Here is a 15849-nt window from a genome sequence, read left to right as displayed (position 1 = left end):
ATTTTCAAATCAAATCCAAGTGCCTCAAAATATCTGATCGATACCAACATTTACCAATTCTTTTTAAAAAACAGATCTTTATGGCACCAGTTGCAAACCACCCAAGATTGAAGGAATTGTACAATTTATTCGAGATATGTAGTCTGAAAGGCTTTATCTGTCACATTTCAGTTTGAAATAGCATTTTTTCAGTTTGTCACACCCAAGACAGAAATCACATTTTTTTTTTTTCTAGTAGGTCACACCCAAGTTCAAAATAGCATTTTTATTTTTGGCCTGACCTACTCAAGTTCAAAATAGCATTTTTCTTCTGCGTTATGCTCACGTTGGAAATCGCATATTTTTTTTAAGTAGGTCACACAAGTTTGAAATTCCATTTTTTTTAGTAGGTCACGTTCAAGTTCAAAATAGCATTTGTTTTGTGTCATGCTTAACTTTGACATTGCATTTTTTTCTAGTTTGAAATCACACTTTTGTCATTTTGTCATGCTTAACTTTTAAAATAGGATTTTTATATGTATTCATGCATCTCTATAAAAGGTTTTGTCTGTTGCGTACACTTCAGTGTGAAAAAAAAAACATTGGCATCAGTAAAGACAAATTTATTGGAATAACCATTTATTCTCGCAAGAAATCCTTTCTCCACCAATAGCAGACAAACTACAGAAGGAATTTTACACTCCTTTTTCCAACATAAAAGTTATTTCTTGTAATCATCTCCAAACATAAACACCACAATCATTAACAGAAATAATTTTTAATTTTTTGCATTACAAGAAACTATTTTTATGAATGATAAAATTTAATCATTTCTATGGAATTGATATTCTGTTAGTGAATGCAAATGAGAATGAATTTTTTTTTCTCTCACATGTAAAGTTATCTTGTGGGATTTTTAATGTTGGATTTAGATAGTATTTAAGTTGACATATCAAACTTTTATTCTGACTAACAAGTATTCATTTGTTATTCTATTTTGCTACAATTTATTTTCAAAATTACATAGTCTCCCTTGAACAACTGGTAATATGTGAATATTTTTCAATTATGACTAAAATCAAATTTTTTATTCCACATGAAGAGTATAAAAAAAAGTTGCAATTTTTTTTCTGTATGAACAGAAATGTGCTAACAAACAATAGTAACAAAAATGACTTCACTGCATTCTGGGTAGTACCAGGTAGATACAATAAGTCAAAAATAATACTGGATAAATGCCTAATTATATGCAACTCACAGAATCAAATAAATTATGCTGAGAATATTCAACATGTCCATATTCTTCTACTTCACCCTAAGCAGTCAATTTCCAACTAGAAGGAATAAAATTCAAGATAACTACACAGTCTAAAGTTGGAGATGAGATAAAGCCACTGAACATTAAATTATTTCAATATGATGCCATGACCAATCACATAAGTAAAAATTAAGATATACTTACGGTAATGTTCAAATTGAATATTGTCTTCTACAAAGGGTGCAAAATCTTTCTTATTTTTGGACATGTAGTCAACTACTTTTAGTCGATGGCTGTAATGATTTCGGCCATGACCTTCCAGTTGATCCCCCAAAGCACGAAACAGACAATTTCTGAAATAAATGAATAAAAAATTAAAATTATCAGTCAAATACTTGTTTTTAATAAAATTATCAATTACTAGCAATAATATGCTCTCACCTCCAGTCGCATAATTTAGTAGATGTTCAATTTGCTCATGAATAGCCGATTGCGAATTATGATATACGCTATCTAACCCATAATGGTGAACAAATATATACTACACTACCATCCTCAATGAAGGAAGTAATGCCTGTTAAGTTGTCTCCCTTTATATTGACATTAATATGCATATAATTTGTTAAGTTATCTCCCTTATAAAAAGGCAGAGTTAACGAACTCTTCTTTTAAAAAGATGGCGTCGTAATGTTTATGTGTTTGTTAACCGTTAAACTCTAATCGTGAGTGTGTTGCATATTCAATTAATGTATTAGCTGCCGTAATAAATTATATATTGTTTATATATATACCGTCGGAGTTGGATTATTTTACTTGTTTTTCATGGTAGCAGAGCGTAGTTGCGAGCGAAAACGATCTACGGAACAATAATTGAAGTTTTTTTTAACGAACGACCACAAAGAGGAAATGGCCGTTAACTACAAAAATCCCCCTAGATTTGATGAGAACGACTACCCATGCTGGAAAAATGAAATAAAGATTTGGACAATGATGACAGATTTACCAAAGAACAAACAGGCATTGGCCGTTAGCCTTTCACTTAACCGAAATGCAAAACGGGCAGCTATGGGAATTGAAGTGGAAGAACTCAACACAGACGAAGGTATGTCGAATCTTATTAATGTATTAGACAATTTGTTTTTAAAGGATTCTCTAGACTCTATGTACGAGGCTTACCAAAACTTTGATAAATTCCAGCGGCCTGAAAACCTGAGTATCTCTGAATATATTATAGAATTTGACCAGAGATATCTCAAAAGTACCAAGTTTGAAATGACTTTGCCGGATGCCGTCCTAGCTTTTAAACTATTAGATAAGTCAGGCCTGGATTATCAACAGCGCCAACTCGCATTGACAGCGTGTGCTTCGTCAGAATTGAAATATAAAAACATTAAGTCCGCATTAAAACGTATATTTGGAGAATCAAATGTTATACCTTCTAATGAGGAGCCTATTGTAAAGCAGGAAACCGCTTTATATGCAACAACATCAAGGAAACAAAAATCCCGTAACTTTCCTAGATCAGATACGGGGAAATCTAATAGATTTAGAAACGGGAACCCTACTAACAGATATGGGAAAGTTACTAAATGTTCTATTTGCCAGAGCGTTTTGCATTGGTGGAGAGAGTGCCTCCACAAAAGTGAAGCTGTTAGGTTAACCGAAACAGACGAATTGGAGCATAAAGAAACAGAAATGGAAGAGTGTAACATCACACTTCTCTCACACGATGAATATTCTCCAAGTAAAATTTTTTTAGTTGAGTCATTGAACATGGCAGTGATTGACACAGCTTGTACTCGGACCGTTTGTGGCCAAAGATGGTTGGATGAATATAAAAAGAATATCAACCCAGAAGATATTAAGAGAAGTAATAGACACTTCTGATTTTCCGATTTGGCGACGGAAAAATTATAAACTCCTCTACCCAGGTAACTCTACCGGCGATAGACACTAGGTGTAATATAAGTGCTGAGGTAATTCAAGCTGATATTCCTCTGCTTTTGAGTAAAGCTTCGTTGAAGAGGGCTGGAGCTGTTCTGGATCTTAATTCAGACAAAGCTGTCATGTTTGGGAAGCCAATGAACCTACAATTCACATCTAGTGGACATTACTGTGTAGATATTCTTGGTAGTGGTCATCATACAAGAAACTCCCATTCCGATGTGCTAATTGTTGATAACATGACCAATAAAGAAAAAAGAAAAAGTTTAGAAAAACTGCACAGGCAGTTTGGACATGCCCCAGCTGAGAAATTAAAACTGCTATTAAAGTCTGCTGGCTCAGATGTTGTGGAGGTCGCTAAAATTTTGGAAAAAATTGTAGCCAATTGTGAAATATGTAGGAAGTATAGAAAACCTGCACCAAGACCAGTTGTTGGTTTTTCCTTAGCTAATGACTACAACCATACTGTAGCCATGGATCTTCATCAATTCGAACCTAACCTATGGTATTTGCATATCATAGATGAATTTTCCCGGTTCAGTGCGGGTTGCATCACTAACACTAAGCAGTCATCTAAAATTTAAAAAAATTTCATTCAATGCTGGATTAGTATCCATGGAGCGCCTAAACGAATGTTCAGTGATCTGGGAGGTGAGTTCGACAATGCTGAAATGAAAGATATGGCTGAAAATTTTAACATAGACATCTCTACCACTGCTGCATATTCACCCTGGAGTAATGGTCTATTGGAACGACACAATCAGATACTAACTGAAATATTATTGAAGTTGAGGTCCGACTACACTCTGGATTGGGAAACAGCACTAAATTGGGCCATTATGGCAAAGAATTCGTTACAAAACGTACATGGATATAGCCCTTATCAGATAGTTTTTGAAAGAAATCCAAACATTCCCACGATCCTTATTGATAAACCACCTGCACTAGAAGGGACCACCACAAGTGAAGTTGTAACAAAACAACATAAATGGATTGCATGCTGCAAGACAGGCTTTTATCAAAGCCGAATCATCTGAGAAAATTAGGAGGGCCTTAAAGAAACAAACGCGCCCCACACCTGATCTCTGCTCACCGGGGGATAAAGTTTATTACAAAAGACCAGACAATCAAGAATGGAAGGGTCCAGGTGTTGTCATTAGTCAGGATGGTCCTGTGGTATTTGTCAGACATGGTGGAATGCTTGTGAGAGTACATAAATGCAGATTGCGTTTGTGTAACTCACCACTTGCGGATGTAAACTCTAATGAAATTTCAGTGGCATCAAAAACCTCTGATAGCCAGGACTATAATTATGAAACATCTGATGAGGAATATACTGAAACAGCTGAGGTTGGGACAAAAAAAATCACCCACAACCCGATCCTATAGCCAAGATAAAGCCTGGTAACATCATCACATACAACCAAAAGGGAAGCAATGGGCAAATACAGGCGGAAATAATAAGTCGGGCTGGAAAAGCCACCGGCAGAAACAAACATTCGTTTAATGTGAAAATCCAAAGGCCAGTAAACTTGGAGAATGAAGAGATGTCGGTAGATTTAAGTCACGGATCTTAATGTGGCAGAACCACTGATAGGACCCACAGAAGGAGACACTATAATGATGGTGGCAAGTAGAGAATTTGATGAGGCCAAGAAAAGAGAACTTGACAGCTGGAAACAAAACAATGTTTTTACTGAAATAGATGATGCAGGACAGAAATGCATATCTACGCGCTGGGTGTGTAGTTTAAAAAACACACCTAATGGGGTTATGCAAAAAGCAAGGCTGGTCGCTAGAGGTTTTGAAGAACCCAAGAATGACATTCAAAAGGATTCACCAACCTGTGCTCATGAATCCTTAAGACTTATTATGGCATTAACAGCCCAAAATCAATGGAGTCTACACTCCATAGACATAAAAACTGCCTTTTTTGCAGGGTCACACTATGGATAGGGAAGTATACATCAGACCACCCAAAGAAGCTTTCAGTGACAAGATATGGCGGCTAAATAAGTGCGTCTATGTACTGAGTGATGCTTCTCTGCAGTGGTATAATAAGGTGAAATCAGTTATGATTGAAAATGGTGGTGTAATGTTCCAAATGGACCTTACAGTTTTCTACTGGATTAGTAAATCTGGTAACCTAGCTGGAGTTTTGGCGTGTCATGTAGATGACTTCATTTGGTCAGGGGACCAGACATTCAACAATACCATGCGCAAAATATGCAGCGCATTTAAAATTGGAAAAGAGGATAGTAAGGCCTTCAAATACTGTGGAATTAATTGCTACGGTCCAGAAATATTAATAAACCAAAACAAATATACCGACAGTATATCATCCATTCCAATAGATTGTTCAAGGACCATGGAAAAAGAATCACCGCTAACAGAAATTGAGATAAATTCACTCAGATCCAAGATCGGCCAATTGTTGTGGTTAGCGCAGCAGAGCCGACCGGACTTATTATTTGATGTATGTAGTCTAGCGACTAATATTAACCATAGCACCATAAAGGACCTGATAACTGCCAACAAAATTATTGGAAAAGCTAAGGCATCCAAGCTATCATTGAAGTATCAACATCTTGGTGACATTGATCAGTTACGTTTGGTGATATTTAGTGATGCCGCTTTGGGAAATCTTCCTGATGGTGGAAGTCAGGGGGGGGGGGTTATGTCATATTCCTCACTGGGACATCTGGGAAAATCTCACCGATCTGGTGGAACTCAAAGAAAATCAGACGGATTGTCCACAGTAGCTGCAGAAACAATTTCAATGTCTGAAGCTATTGATATGGCTGTCTTCATCTCCACCCTGTTTTGTGAATTGACAACAGGAAGAACAAATCCCAAGAGTCTACCTATAATTTGTGTCACTGATTGTAAATCTCTCTATGAAGCGGTCAAATCAACAAAATCTGTCAAAGAAAAACGATTACGGATCGAAATCAGTGGTATTAAGGAACTTGTGGAAAATGGACAGATTGAAGAGTTCCAATGGTAAGAGACAGGAACACAATTGGCAGACTGCATCACTAAATGGGGTGCATCCCCTTGGTTATTGAGAAGCGTCTTACAACAAGGCAGTTTGAATGATTGAAATTAAAAATAAAAAAAAACAAAAAAAAAACTTTTGAAGATGAGTTTGTTAAGTTGTCTCCCTTTATATTGGCATTAATATGCATATAATTTGTTAAGTTATCTCCCTTATAAAAAGGCAGAGTTAACGAACTCTTCTTTTAAAAAAGATGGCGTCATAATGTTTAAGTGTTTGTTAACCGTTAAACTCTAATCGTGAGTGTGTTGCATATTTATTCAATTAATGTATTAGCTGCCGTAATAAATTATATATTGTTTATATATATACCGTCGGAGTTGGATTATTTTACTTGTTTTTCAATGCCTGGCAGGATAGTCCAATAACAGAACAGATATTATACTATCCTTCCCTGAACAGGCATTGAAAGATAATATACGCTATAAACTTTAGATATAAAAATGATAGTTTCAGACAGGTACCAAATTGCCACTAGTCAGGACAATAGAGTTATTTTTACAACAATCTTTTTTTAATTTCTTTTGCTATATAAGTTTAAAACATGCAAACAAAAATTTACAGCTAAACTGACTCCACTATATCAAAAAAAATGTTAATATTTATCATTATCATACATTTCGGTTTCTTTAAGAACCATGTCTTTTGACATGCATAGTCTAGCTAGATTAGATGTTGGGTGTAAAGTTAATAGAAAATTCCGCACAAGAAAAAACAAATTCTTTTTGTTAAAGACCAGGTTAGAAGTTAAGCTGACGTGTACAGGAAGTAACATCTGTGACAGAGAAGTTGAAGAGTTTCCTGTTTCTTAGAAATTAAGTGAACAGATGTTGTATAACTTGGATTATTCAGACTACTATTCTCATCTTGGACACTTCACCTGATACAACTTCAAAACCTTCACTTACATGTTGTCAAATAGAATGCTTTATTTAATCCACAAGGTTAGCATGCTCTCGTTCCATTAGCTATAACTGGGTAGAAGTCACTTAAGTAATTTGTAACTATTCGTCCACACTGGAGGTTGAAGGTTCAATCTAAAGATTGTCACTTAGAACTGATCATTGCTAAGCACGTATATCTATTTCAAGGCCTCTGCCACTTATGGGATAGAGGGACTTAGAAGATGGAATTGTTTGCTATTCTTTTTAATTGATTTTATTTTTACAGCCACAAGCATTCAGCAGAAGATCAACATTTCTACAACTGTTGAGAGATGTTGCCATTCAATTTGACACGTAAGTACCATGATCAATCGGGGGAGGTGTGGTAGACGAAACTACCCATGGAATATTACTGCATTAAAGAATAAATTTGTAAAAATCAGCAGGATCGAACTCAATTTTGTTATGGTAGAGTGTGAAGGTTGCCAACATCCATAAGTGAAAATGCCATTATGAAACAAATTCAATTGTATCTGAATCTGTAACCTTATCCACTGCATTCTGACCACCTCAGCTTAGTAAAATGCCAATGTATAGCTATTAAAATATGAATATATTTGAAATTTATTCATTAATAAGCAATTCCCACTCAACGTTACAATATATTTCCTGTATCTCAATTTTCAACTATGGAGCAGTGAGAAAAAGTGCGCGATAATAAAAGTTGTGTTGCTGTTGGTTTCAGCCAAACCAATAACTGACATCAATGTCATCTGCTTGAGGGTATGCAAGTCATTGGCAGGACTGAAAAGTCATCTTCAGGCATATCGACGCTAAGTGACTGGGGGTTGGCACTCGTCTGACAAGACGTTGCAATCATGTATTTGTATATATATTTAAAAAAAAAAAAACAAACAAAAAACTTAAACAATTGAATTAAAAATGGCTTCTTATTATACCAATACATTTTTTTTCTGACCAATGAAAAAGATAAATCCCAAAAATAAAATTAAAAAAGGGGGGAGGGGTAAATATTTTTTTTATTTTTACACTATTAAACCCAAAAAAACTTTTTGATTATATCAAAAAAGGAGCGGGTGTTTAAATGTTTTTGCTTAATGTGGAGGGTATACCTTCCAAAATTTGGACGATCTTGTTTATAACTACGCATTAGAACAATCAACCAATGAGAAGCCTCCAACCTCATTATAAAAAAATATTAAATTTTGGATGCAAGTCAGTTCGATCTCAGTCTCAGTCTTGAAACAACTGAACCACTGCTGATCTGAACTACATTGATTCTTTACTGATTGTATCTACTGCCACCAATCTTTGTTCTAAAGAATCACTGAACACTCGATTATAATTGCACCGATTCTTCAACAACTGAATTTACTACCACCATCTTTGTTCTACAGAATGGCTCAACACTTAACGCGAATAATGTCCCATTTCATGCAACCATAACATCAAGATCATGGTTGAGGTCGCTTATAGATTGGGGGTTGTAGGTGCAAATACGAAGTTGTTTTGTATCTTTTCCCTAGTTGCATTTCATTTCTAAGTTTAAGGCTGCATATGCTGGCACTTGGTCATGTGTGTCACAGTGGTCCAGGGTTGCTAGTACACCCTCTTATTTGCATGTCGATGATCCAGAGGTTGCCTGATCTGATCTGGAGAAATAAGTGAAGTTTTTGTCATAGTGGGTTTTATCCTCACGAAGGGCCAATCTGCTGGAGGATGTTATAATTAAGGATCACTAAAAACCAGTGTTTTTAATGTCATACCATCACTAAGATGCTTTTTTAATGTCATGCCATCACTAAGATGCTTTTTTAAGGTCATACCATCACTAAGATGCTTTTTTAAGGTCATACCATCACTAAGATGCTTTTTTAATGTCATACCATTACTAAGATGCTTTTTTAAGGTCATGGCATCACTAAGATGCTTTTTTAAGGTCATACCATCACTAAGATGCTTTTTTAAGGTCATACCATCACTAAGATGCTTTTTTAAGGTCATACCATCACTAAGATGCTTTTTTAAGGTCATACCATTACTAAGATGCTTTTTTAAGGTCATACCATCACTAAGATGCTTTTTTAAGGTCATGGCATCACTAAGCTGCTTCGTTAATCAAAGTATAAATGGGGCACATCTCACCTCGTGAGATAAGTTTACAGGCACTAAGCTGATATTTATATATACCTTCGTCTCAGTGATTTATTGTATGTTTACTCAGATGAGTTGCTTTCCCTATGACTTAGGAGCTCTATCTGCCCCACTGAAACTGGTTGCACTGGTTTGCATTTGACCAGATAGCAGGCTCAGTAGAGTTTAGTGCCTGACCTCACACAATAAACAGACAGACAAAACAAAACTTATCTAATTAATACTTTCTTTTCAGAATCATAAGCTTCATACTTGGAATCATTCCAATAGTAAGAGTAAAGGCCAAATCGATTTCATTTTTCTCATAACAGGTTTCATCAAAACGTCATAAATGCATCAGTCCTAAATACCTCAAGCATATTTATGTTTCCATTAATGAAAAGTGCATTTGGAGGAAACCTTAACTCCAGTGAAGAAATATAATGTCAAAGCTTTGAAAAACATTGAAACTAGTAATTTTTTTTTTTCAAATTAAAGCTTACTAACAGATTTCAACCTTTAATAGATGTTCCTTCTATTGACATTGAGAATTTTCAGATGCAGTGAACCTTAAAATCATTGAAACTACCTGTTAAGCAACCAGTCCCACAGTGGATTCAACCAGATACCAGGAGAGCAATTGATAAGAAAAGCATTCGTATAAAGTATGGAGACAATTCAATACAAATTATCAAAAGCAGAAATAAAAAAAAAACTAGTCTAAAAGGGATAAAATCAACTAAATGATGAAATTTCTAATTTACCCCACGAATAAATATTTTTTCCTCACTATGAAAAAACTAAAGTCACAAACAATATTAGCTGGGATATCAAAGAGAAAAACAGAAAAATCTTAACTTCCAGAGGAGAAATTTTAGAGAGATGGGTTGCATTTTACAAAGATTTATATGATGACCCTAATACTTGTGACCCACACCCAACTTCAGAAGAATTACCTATTCCATATATAACAAGAGAAGAAATCATAACAGCTATGAACAAGATATCTACTAGCAAAGGGCCTGGCATCGACAACATTCACTCTGAGTTTTTAAAAGCTGGAGGTGATGCCATGGTCCTAATTCTTCATAAGCTGTTCAATCTTATTTTACATTTGTTGAACCATGTATGGAAACTCTTTATGACTATCATTGGCAACAGAATGACGAAAATCTTTATTTCCGTCTCCCCAAATTCCAAGTGGCCTATCAACTTGGAAGGGGCACAGTCAAACAAATTTTTGCCCTTAGCCAATTGATTGAAAATTCAATCGAGTTTAATAAACCATTATACATCATTTTTATCGTTTTTACAAAAGCTTTCGATAGTATCAAATTAGACAAATCTTGATCAATTTTAGATAAATCCCCTCAACAAAAACTATAATATCCTAAAATCACAGGCCTTTATAAAAACTGACATTAGGTTTAGTCACTCCATAAACATCAAAAAGGGGCGTCAAGCAAGGAGATATGCTTTCAGCAATCCAGTTCTGTGTTGCAATAGCTGCTATTATGCTCAAGACAGAAGAAATTTACCAAAGCGGGTTTTCTGTACATGGACAAATCCTCTCCAACCTCTCCTATGTTGATGACATTGTTCTTGTTAATGAATGCACATATAAACTTCAAGTTTTTGTTTTGCAAAGGATTTAGGTTTAGAATCTGGAGAAAACAGAATCTATGTCTACAGCTAAATCAAAGTTTAACCTAAACATGACTATTTACAGTAAACCCATCAAACAGGTCACCCAATTCATTTATTTAGGCCATAAACTGACTTTCTCCAGTGATCACAAGACAACGTTGAAACACTGAATCAGGCTAGGTTGGGCAGTTTTCCAAAAACACAGTACCATTCTAAAAAACAAAAATGGTGCAGATAACTGTTAAAGTAAAAGTTTATTTATGTTCTCCCAATGGTTTTATATGGCCTTGATTGTATCACATGGACCAAACAATAAGGCGATCGCATTGAGGGGTTTCAAAATCACATAATGAGTTTCATTACAGGACATTGCCTGATCAAAAAATATATATATATATTCACCCTCCCATCAAACTACTTTCCTATCCCTTCTATTTGATAAAATCAAAAAACATTTAATTTTTTTGGCCATGTCAAATGATCAAGTACTGGCCTGTCAACGTTATTCTTTGAGGGTATGTTAGAAGGCAAAAGAGACAGAGGAAAATCAAGATGGAGAGAAAATGATTTTGATTGGACATCTCTCAACAGTTGGGTGTCCATCAACCAACTTTCCTTGGATCGGAAAGAATGGCAAAAAATAAGTCATGCACCAAGCAGAAGATGTGACTCATGATAATATATATAGATAATTAAACATTTGTATGATGCATAAAATATGTAAAATAAACCAAACTTATGTTTGCAAATGCATCTGAACTCAACATTGAAAAGTGTAATCATTTTTACAGCATTTCTATGAATTGATTGAATAAAAGAAATCCGATTTTGTAGAAAGTCAATGAAAGGGAAACCTTTTCATCCGAATATATGTATTCATCAATGAATTGGAATATGGGCATGCATGAATATTTGATAAGAAACGCATGCAATCACCAAATAGATTAGTAACTTATGGTGGGAAACTAGAATTAGCCAAATCAATCAACTGCATCTTGACTAAAGCAGAATTCGGATTATTAATTAAGGAACTTTTTAGTGAACCTAAATCAGAGTTGATTGTGTTAATTACTTCAAGTAGATGATATAATGGAAGAAGGATATGTAAATCATGTGTATTTGTGTGTGTGTGTGTGTGTGTGTGTGTGTGTATGTTTGTAATCAGCTGATGAAATATGAGTAAATAAGTGGGTGAAAAATAATGAATAAACAAATAAATGTGTAACGTACTATTTCATACTGGACATTTTAAAAAACAAATTCCAATTTGTTTTTTAGGATGTTATATAAGATAATTTTCAAAAACTTTTTCTGTTTAAGGCCTTCAATTAATGTGAACAGTTTTTGAAATATATATATTACTAGCAGTTCAGCCCGGCTTTACTCAGGCCCTATGTACCGTTCATAACTTTATATGCATATAATAAACATATATATATATTTATTAAAAAGTTTGACTCATGTTCAGGTAACCTACATCTAAAATTTCAAGTGTTTAGACCCAAAATTGGCGGAAGAGTTTGGTAGTCTGCAAAAGTCAACTCTTTCAACTTGGACCTATTGCCAGCCAAATTTTCACTCCAAAACCGATTAAAAAGCTTGCTGCATGTCTGAATAACCTTTATGTAAAATTTCAAATGTTTAGATCCAAAATTGGCTGAATAGTTTGCTAGAGATCGCAAAGGTCAAATCTTTTGAACTTTGACCCCTTGAAAGCCAAATTTGGGGCCAAAAACCCATTAAAAAGTTTGCCCTATGTTTGAATACACTTTATGTAAAATTTCAAATGTTTAAACTAAAAAAAAAAAAATTGGCTGAGTAATTTAGTAGAGACTGCAGAGGTCAATTTTTTTTTAAATTTTGACTCCATAGCATTTGTCTTGGGCTCAAATCGAATTAAAAAGTTTGATCATGTTCAAGTAACCTACATCTAAAATTTCAAGTGTTTAGACCCAAAGTTGGTGGAGGATTTTGGTAGAGTTTTCAATGGTTAAATCGTTGAACTCTGACCATTTGACAAATTTCTGGCTGAAAACTGATTAAAAAGATTTTCCCAAATCTCAATACCCTTTATGTCAAATCTCTAATCTGTAGATTGAAAATTGACAGTAGTTTGGTAGGAAACTGTACACACACACACACACACACACACACACACACACACACACACACACACACACACAATTTCACTTTTATAGATATATAGATTGAATTTCGTTTGATTTCAATCCAATATTCTACAAAGGCCAGGATTTTTCAACAATTGATATCATATTTAGAAGAATCCTCTTTGAAAGTTTTTTTTTAAAATATGATAATGGATGATTTCAACTATCACCTAAGGATCATTTTTATCTCCATATATAATAAAAGGACTGCAGAAATTCCCCTCTGGACCAAAGTAGCATAGGTTTACAACAACAGATGTCACGGACAACTTCATTATATCCCTGCTAATTACCACTATCTTATGTAACTTTTGAACACCTTTGCAGACACATTCACGTGTTATAATAAAATACTACATTACATCCTAGGAACAACATTACAATCGTAATATCTTTATAGGAAAGTGTACCTATTTTTCCATATAAATATTTAGTCCTACCACCGCCACCAATCAACACTGGAAGGAAATCAGAAGATTCAACCCCTTCACCGCTCATAACTGCTTAACAGATACACAGATACATCATTAACTTTCCCTTAGTAGAATAGAAATATAATAAAGTCTTCTGCAAGGAATTCGCTGTATCTGATTGTCAGTTAATTCGATTATTCCAGAATAAGATCATTAAAACAAACACTTCACTATAGACCATTACAATATGTCATCACTACAACATGCATAATTTACAGTTAATAGACAATTTCCAACATAACAACAGTGAACGAATCTTCCACCCCTTTTTACATGTAAGACTACAGACATTAGATACTTAATTTCCAACATAACAGCAGCTAATGAGTCATCCACCACTTTCTTGCGAGTGTTTAGCTTCCCCGAAATCAAACACATACATATGTATAGCATTTCTCCTTTTAGTTGTTGGCCATATCAGTCTAGGTTTAATGATTAAGATTTGCTTTTTTTTTTTTTTAAATTTTTTGCTGCATTTTTCATACACATTAACTGGTTCTTCCTCGGTTAAAATCAAATCCCATTTCTCTGAATTTCTCTTGGCGACACCCAGTGAACGACAAAAGCCGTCGGATTATAAACGAGCGAATGGAAGTCCTTAACAAAAAGACCATGAAAACAACCTACTCTATTCATAACTTTCACTATTTTTATTGATAAAAAACAACCTGCCATATTAAAAATCAGTTTTACTACTTTTATTTAATCTTTTCCCAACTGTGTCTTTCTTTTAGGTTTTATTTTATATTAGGTCCATCTCCTCAAATTTCTTTGATTATACGACTTTTGTAGGTTTTCGAGTATGATGATTAAGACGATCTCATTTAAATTTTGCAGAGAATTATTTTTCAGATATATACATCCGTATTATGCACTGTAATTCACTGTCAGCCATGTTTGTATATATGTGTGATAAATCTACTTCTCTGCAACCAACACTGCCACCTAGAGGAAACAAATCTACTTTTTTTCTTAACACAAGATATTAGTAATGTGCGTGCGTGTTAAACAAAACAATTACACCTAACTTACATGTTAAGAAACTGAATGAACGTGCATAACTTGCCTTTGCAAAATTGCAATGAGATTTTCTTATTCAACATAGAAAACCTACAAAAGTTGTCATTTGAACTAAATCTGTGGAGGTGGACCTAATGTATTAGGTCGGAGCAAAAGCAATATCGTTTTCTCACATACGTTACTTTTATATATGATTTTTGAATTAATTCATTGATATATATAGTCATGTTATATATCATTTTGAAGTGCGCTTTTCGCTCTATCGAATTGTCTTATTTGTTAGTGTTCTCAATCTCTTCATTTATTTGCTGTTTCTCTCTATATATATATATATACATGTATATATCTTCTGCAGTTTACATCCTGTTTCTCCATGGGCAATGCCCGGCAAACAATAAAAGCTGTCGGATTATACTGAATGCATGGAAGTCATTAACCAAAACAACTATGAAAACAACCTACCCTAAACAATTCATAACTTTTTTTTTTTTGACAAAAATTGGCTTATACCGAGTGAATGAACCTCATTACAAAAACAACCAAAAAAAACTAATAAATTCATAACGTTTTACTATTTCTGATTATTTACTTTTCTGAATGTTTTTAAAGTTTTTTAAAGGTATTTTTTATATATTAAGTCTGCCTCCTCAGATTTCTTTAAATTAACGACTTTTAGAGGTTTCCAAGTACACTGATTATGAAAATCAGTATTAGGTTTTGTGGAGACAATTTTCTACATATAAAGACATGCGATAAACAAATCTACTTCTCTGAAGATGATGTGTTCCTGTGTTCGTCATCTACTGAAATTTTGCCGTGTCGCAGTAATTTTAAATAGCGAAAAATCATGTAAAAATGGAAAGAACCAATGTATTTTATTTTGTGTATTATAGGTCCGGTGTGTTCTGTTAGCATAATCTAAGAAAATGAGCACTACAATATAGTCAGTGGGGAAAAATAGGTATAATTGTGACGCCATATTTGAATGGTAGAGTAGCATTCATTTATTGATTCAAATACTATTAATCCGGAATATAAGAATGGTCAGAGCTCAACCAATCACAATGGACGGAATCAGACAGGAGAAACTTTATTATTTGTGAATCGAAAAATGGAAAGAGTATGTTATGCATATGTATGTAAAAACCAGTTAATGGTGGTGCAAGCATAATATCATAGAAAAATATAGAATTTACCTTGGTCTCAACTGGTAGCAGTGGAGACACTTAATATTGAGAAAGAAAAATAGGAACTTCTTCCTCTG

The 15849-nt window shown here is 34.3% G+C and overlaps 1 protein-coding gene across 1 annotated transcript in view; it reads right to left on the bottom strand.

The window, feature by feature from the left end:
* LOC145242409 (uncharacterized) overlaps positions 1-15849 on the bottom strand; it is a 236979-nt gene that overhangs the window by 76461 nt on the left and 144669 nt on the right. The window contains exon 3 of the mRNA XM_080105443.1: positions 1442-1590. Within this exon, the coding sequence (XP_079961569.1) occupies positions 1442-1590 (149 nt within the window). The remainder of the gene's footprint in view (positions 1-1441; positions 1591-15849) is intronic.

This window comes from Euprymna scolopes, chromosome 21 (genome assembly GCF_053919585.1).
Source record: "Euprymna scolopes isolate OS-2025 chromosome 21, ASM5391958v1, whole genome shotgun sequence".
Taxonomy (NCBI): Eukaryota; Metazoa; Mollusca; class Cephalopoda; order Sepiida; family Sepiolidae; genus Euprymna; species Euprymna scolopes.
The sequence above is the reverse complement of the archived record's forward strand: the minus strand, read 5'-3'. Positions and strand labels throughout refer to the sequence as shown.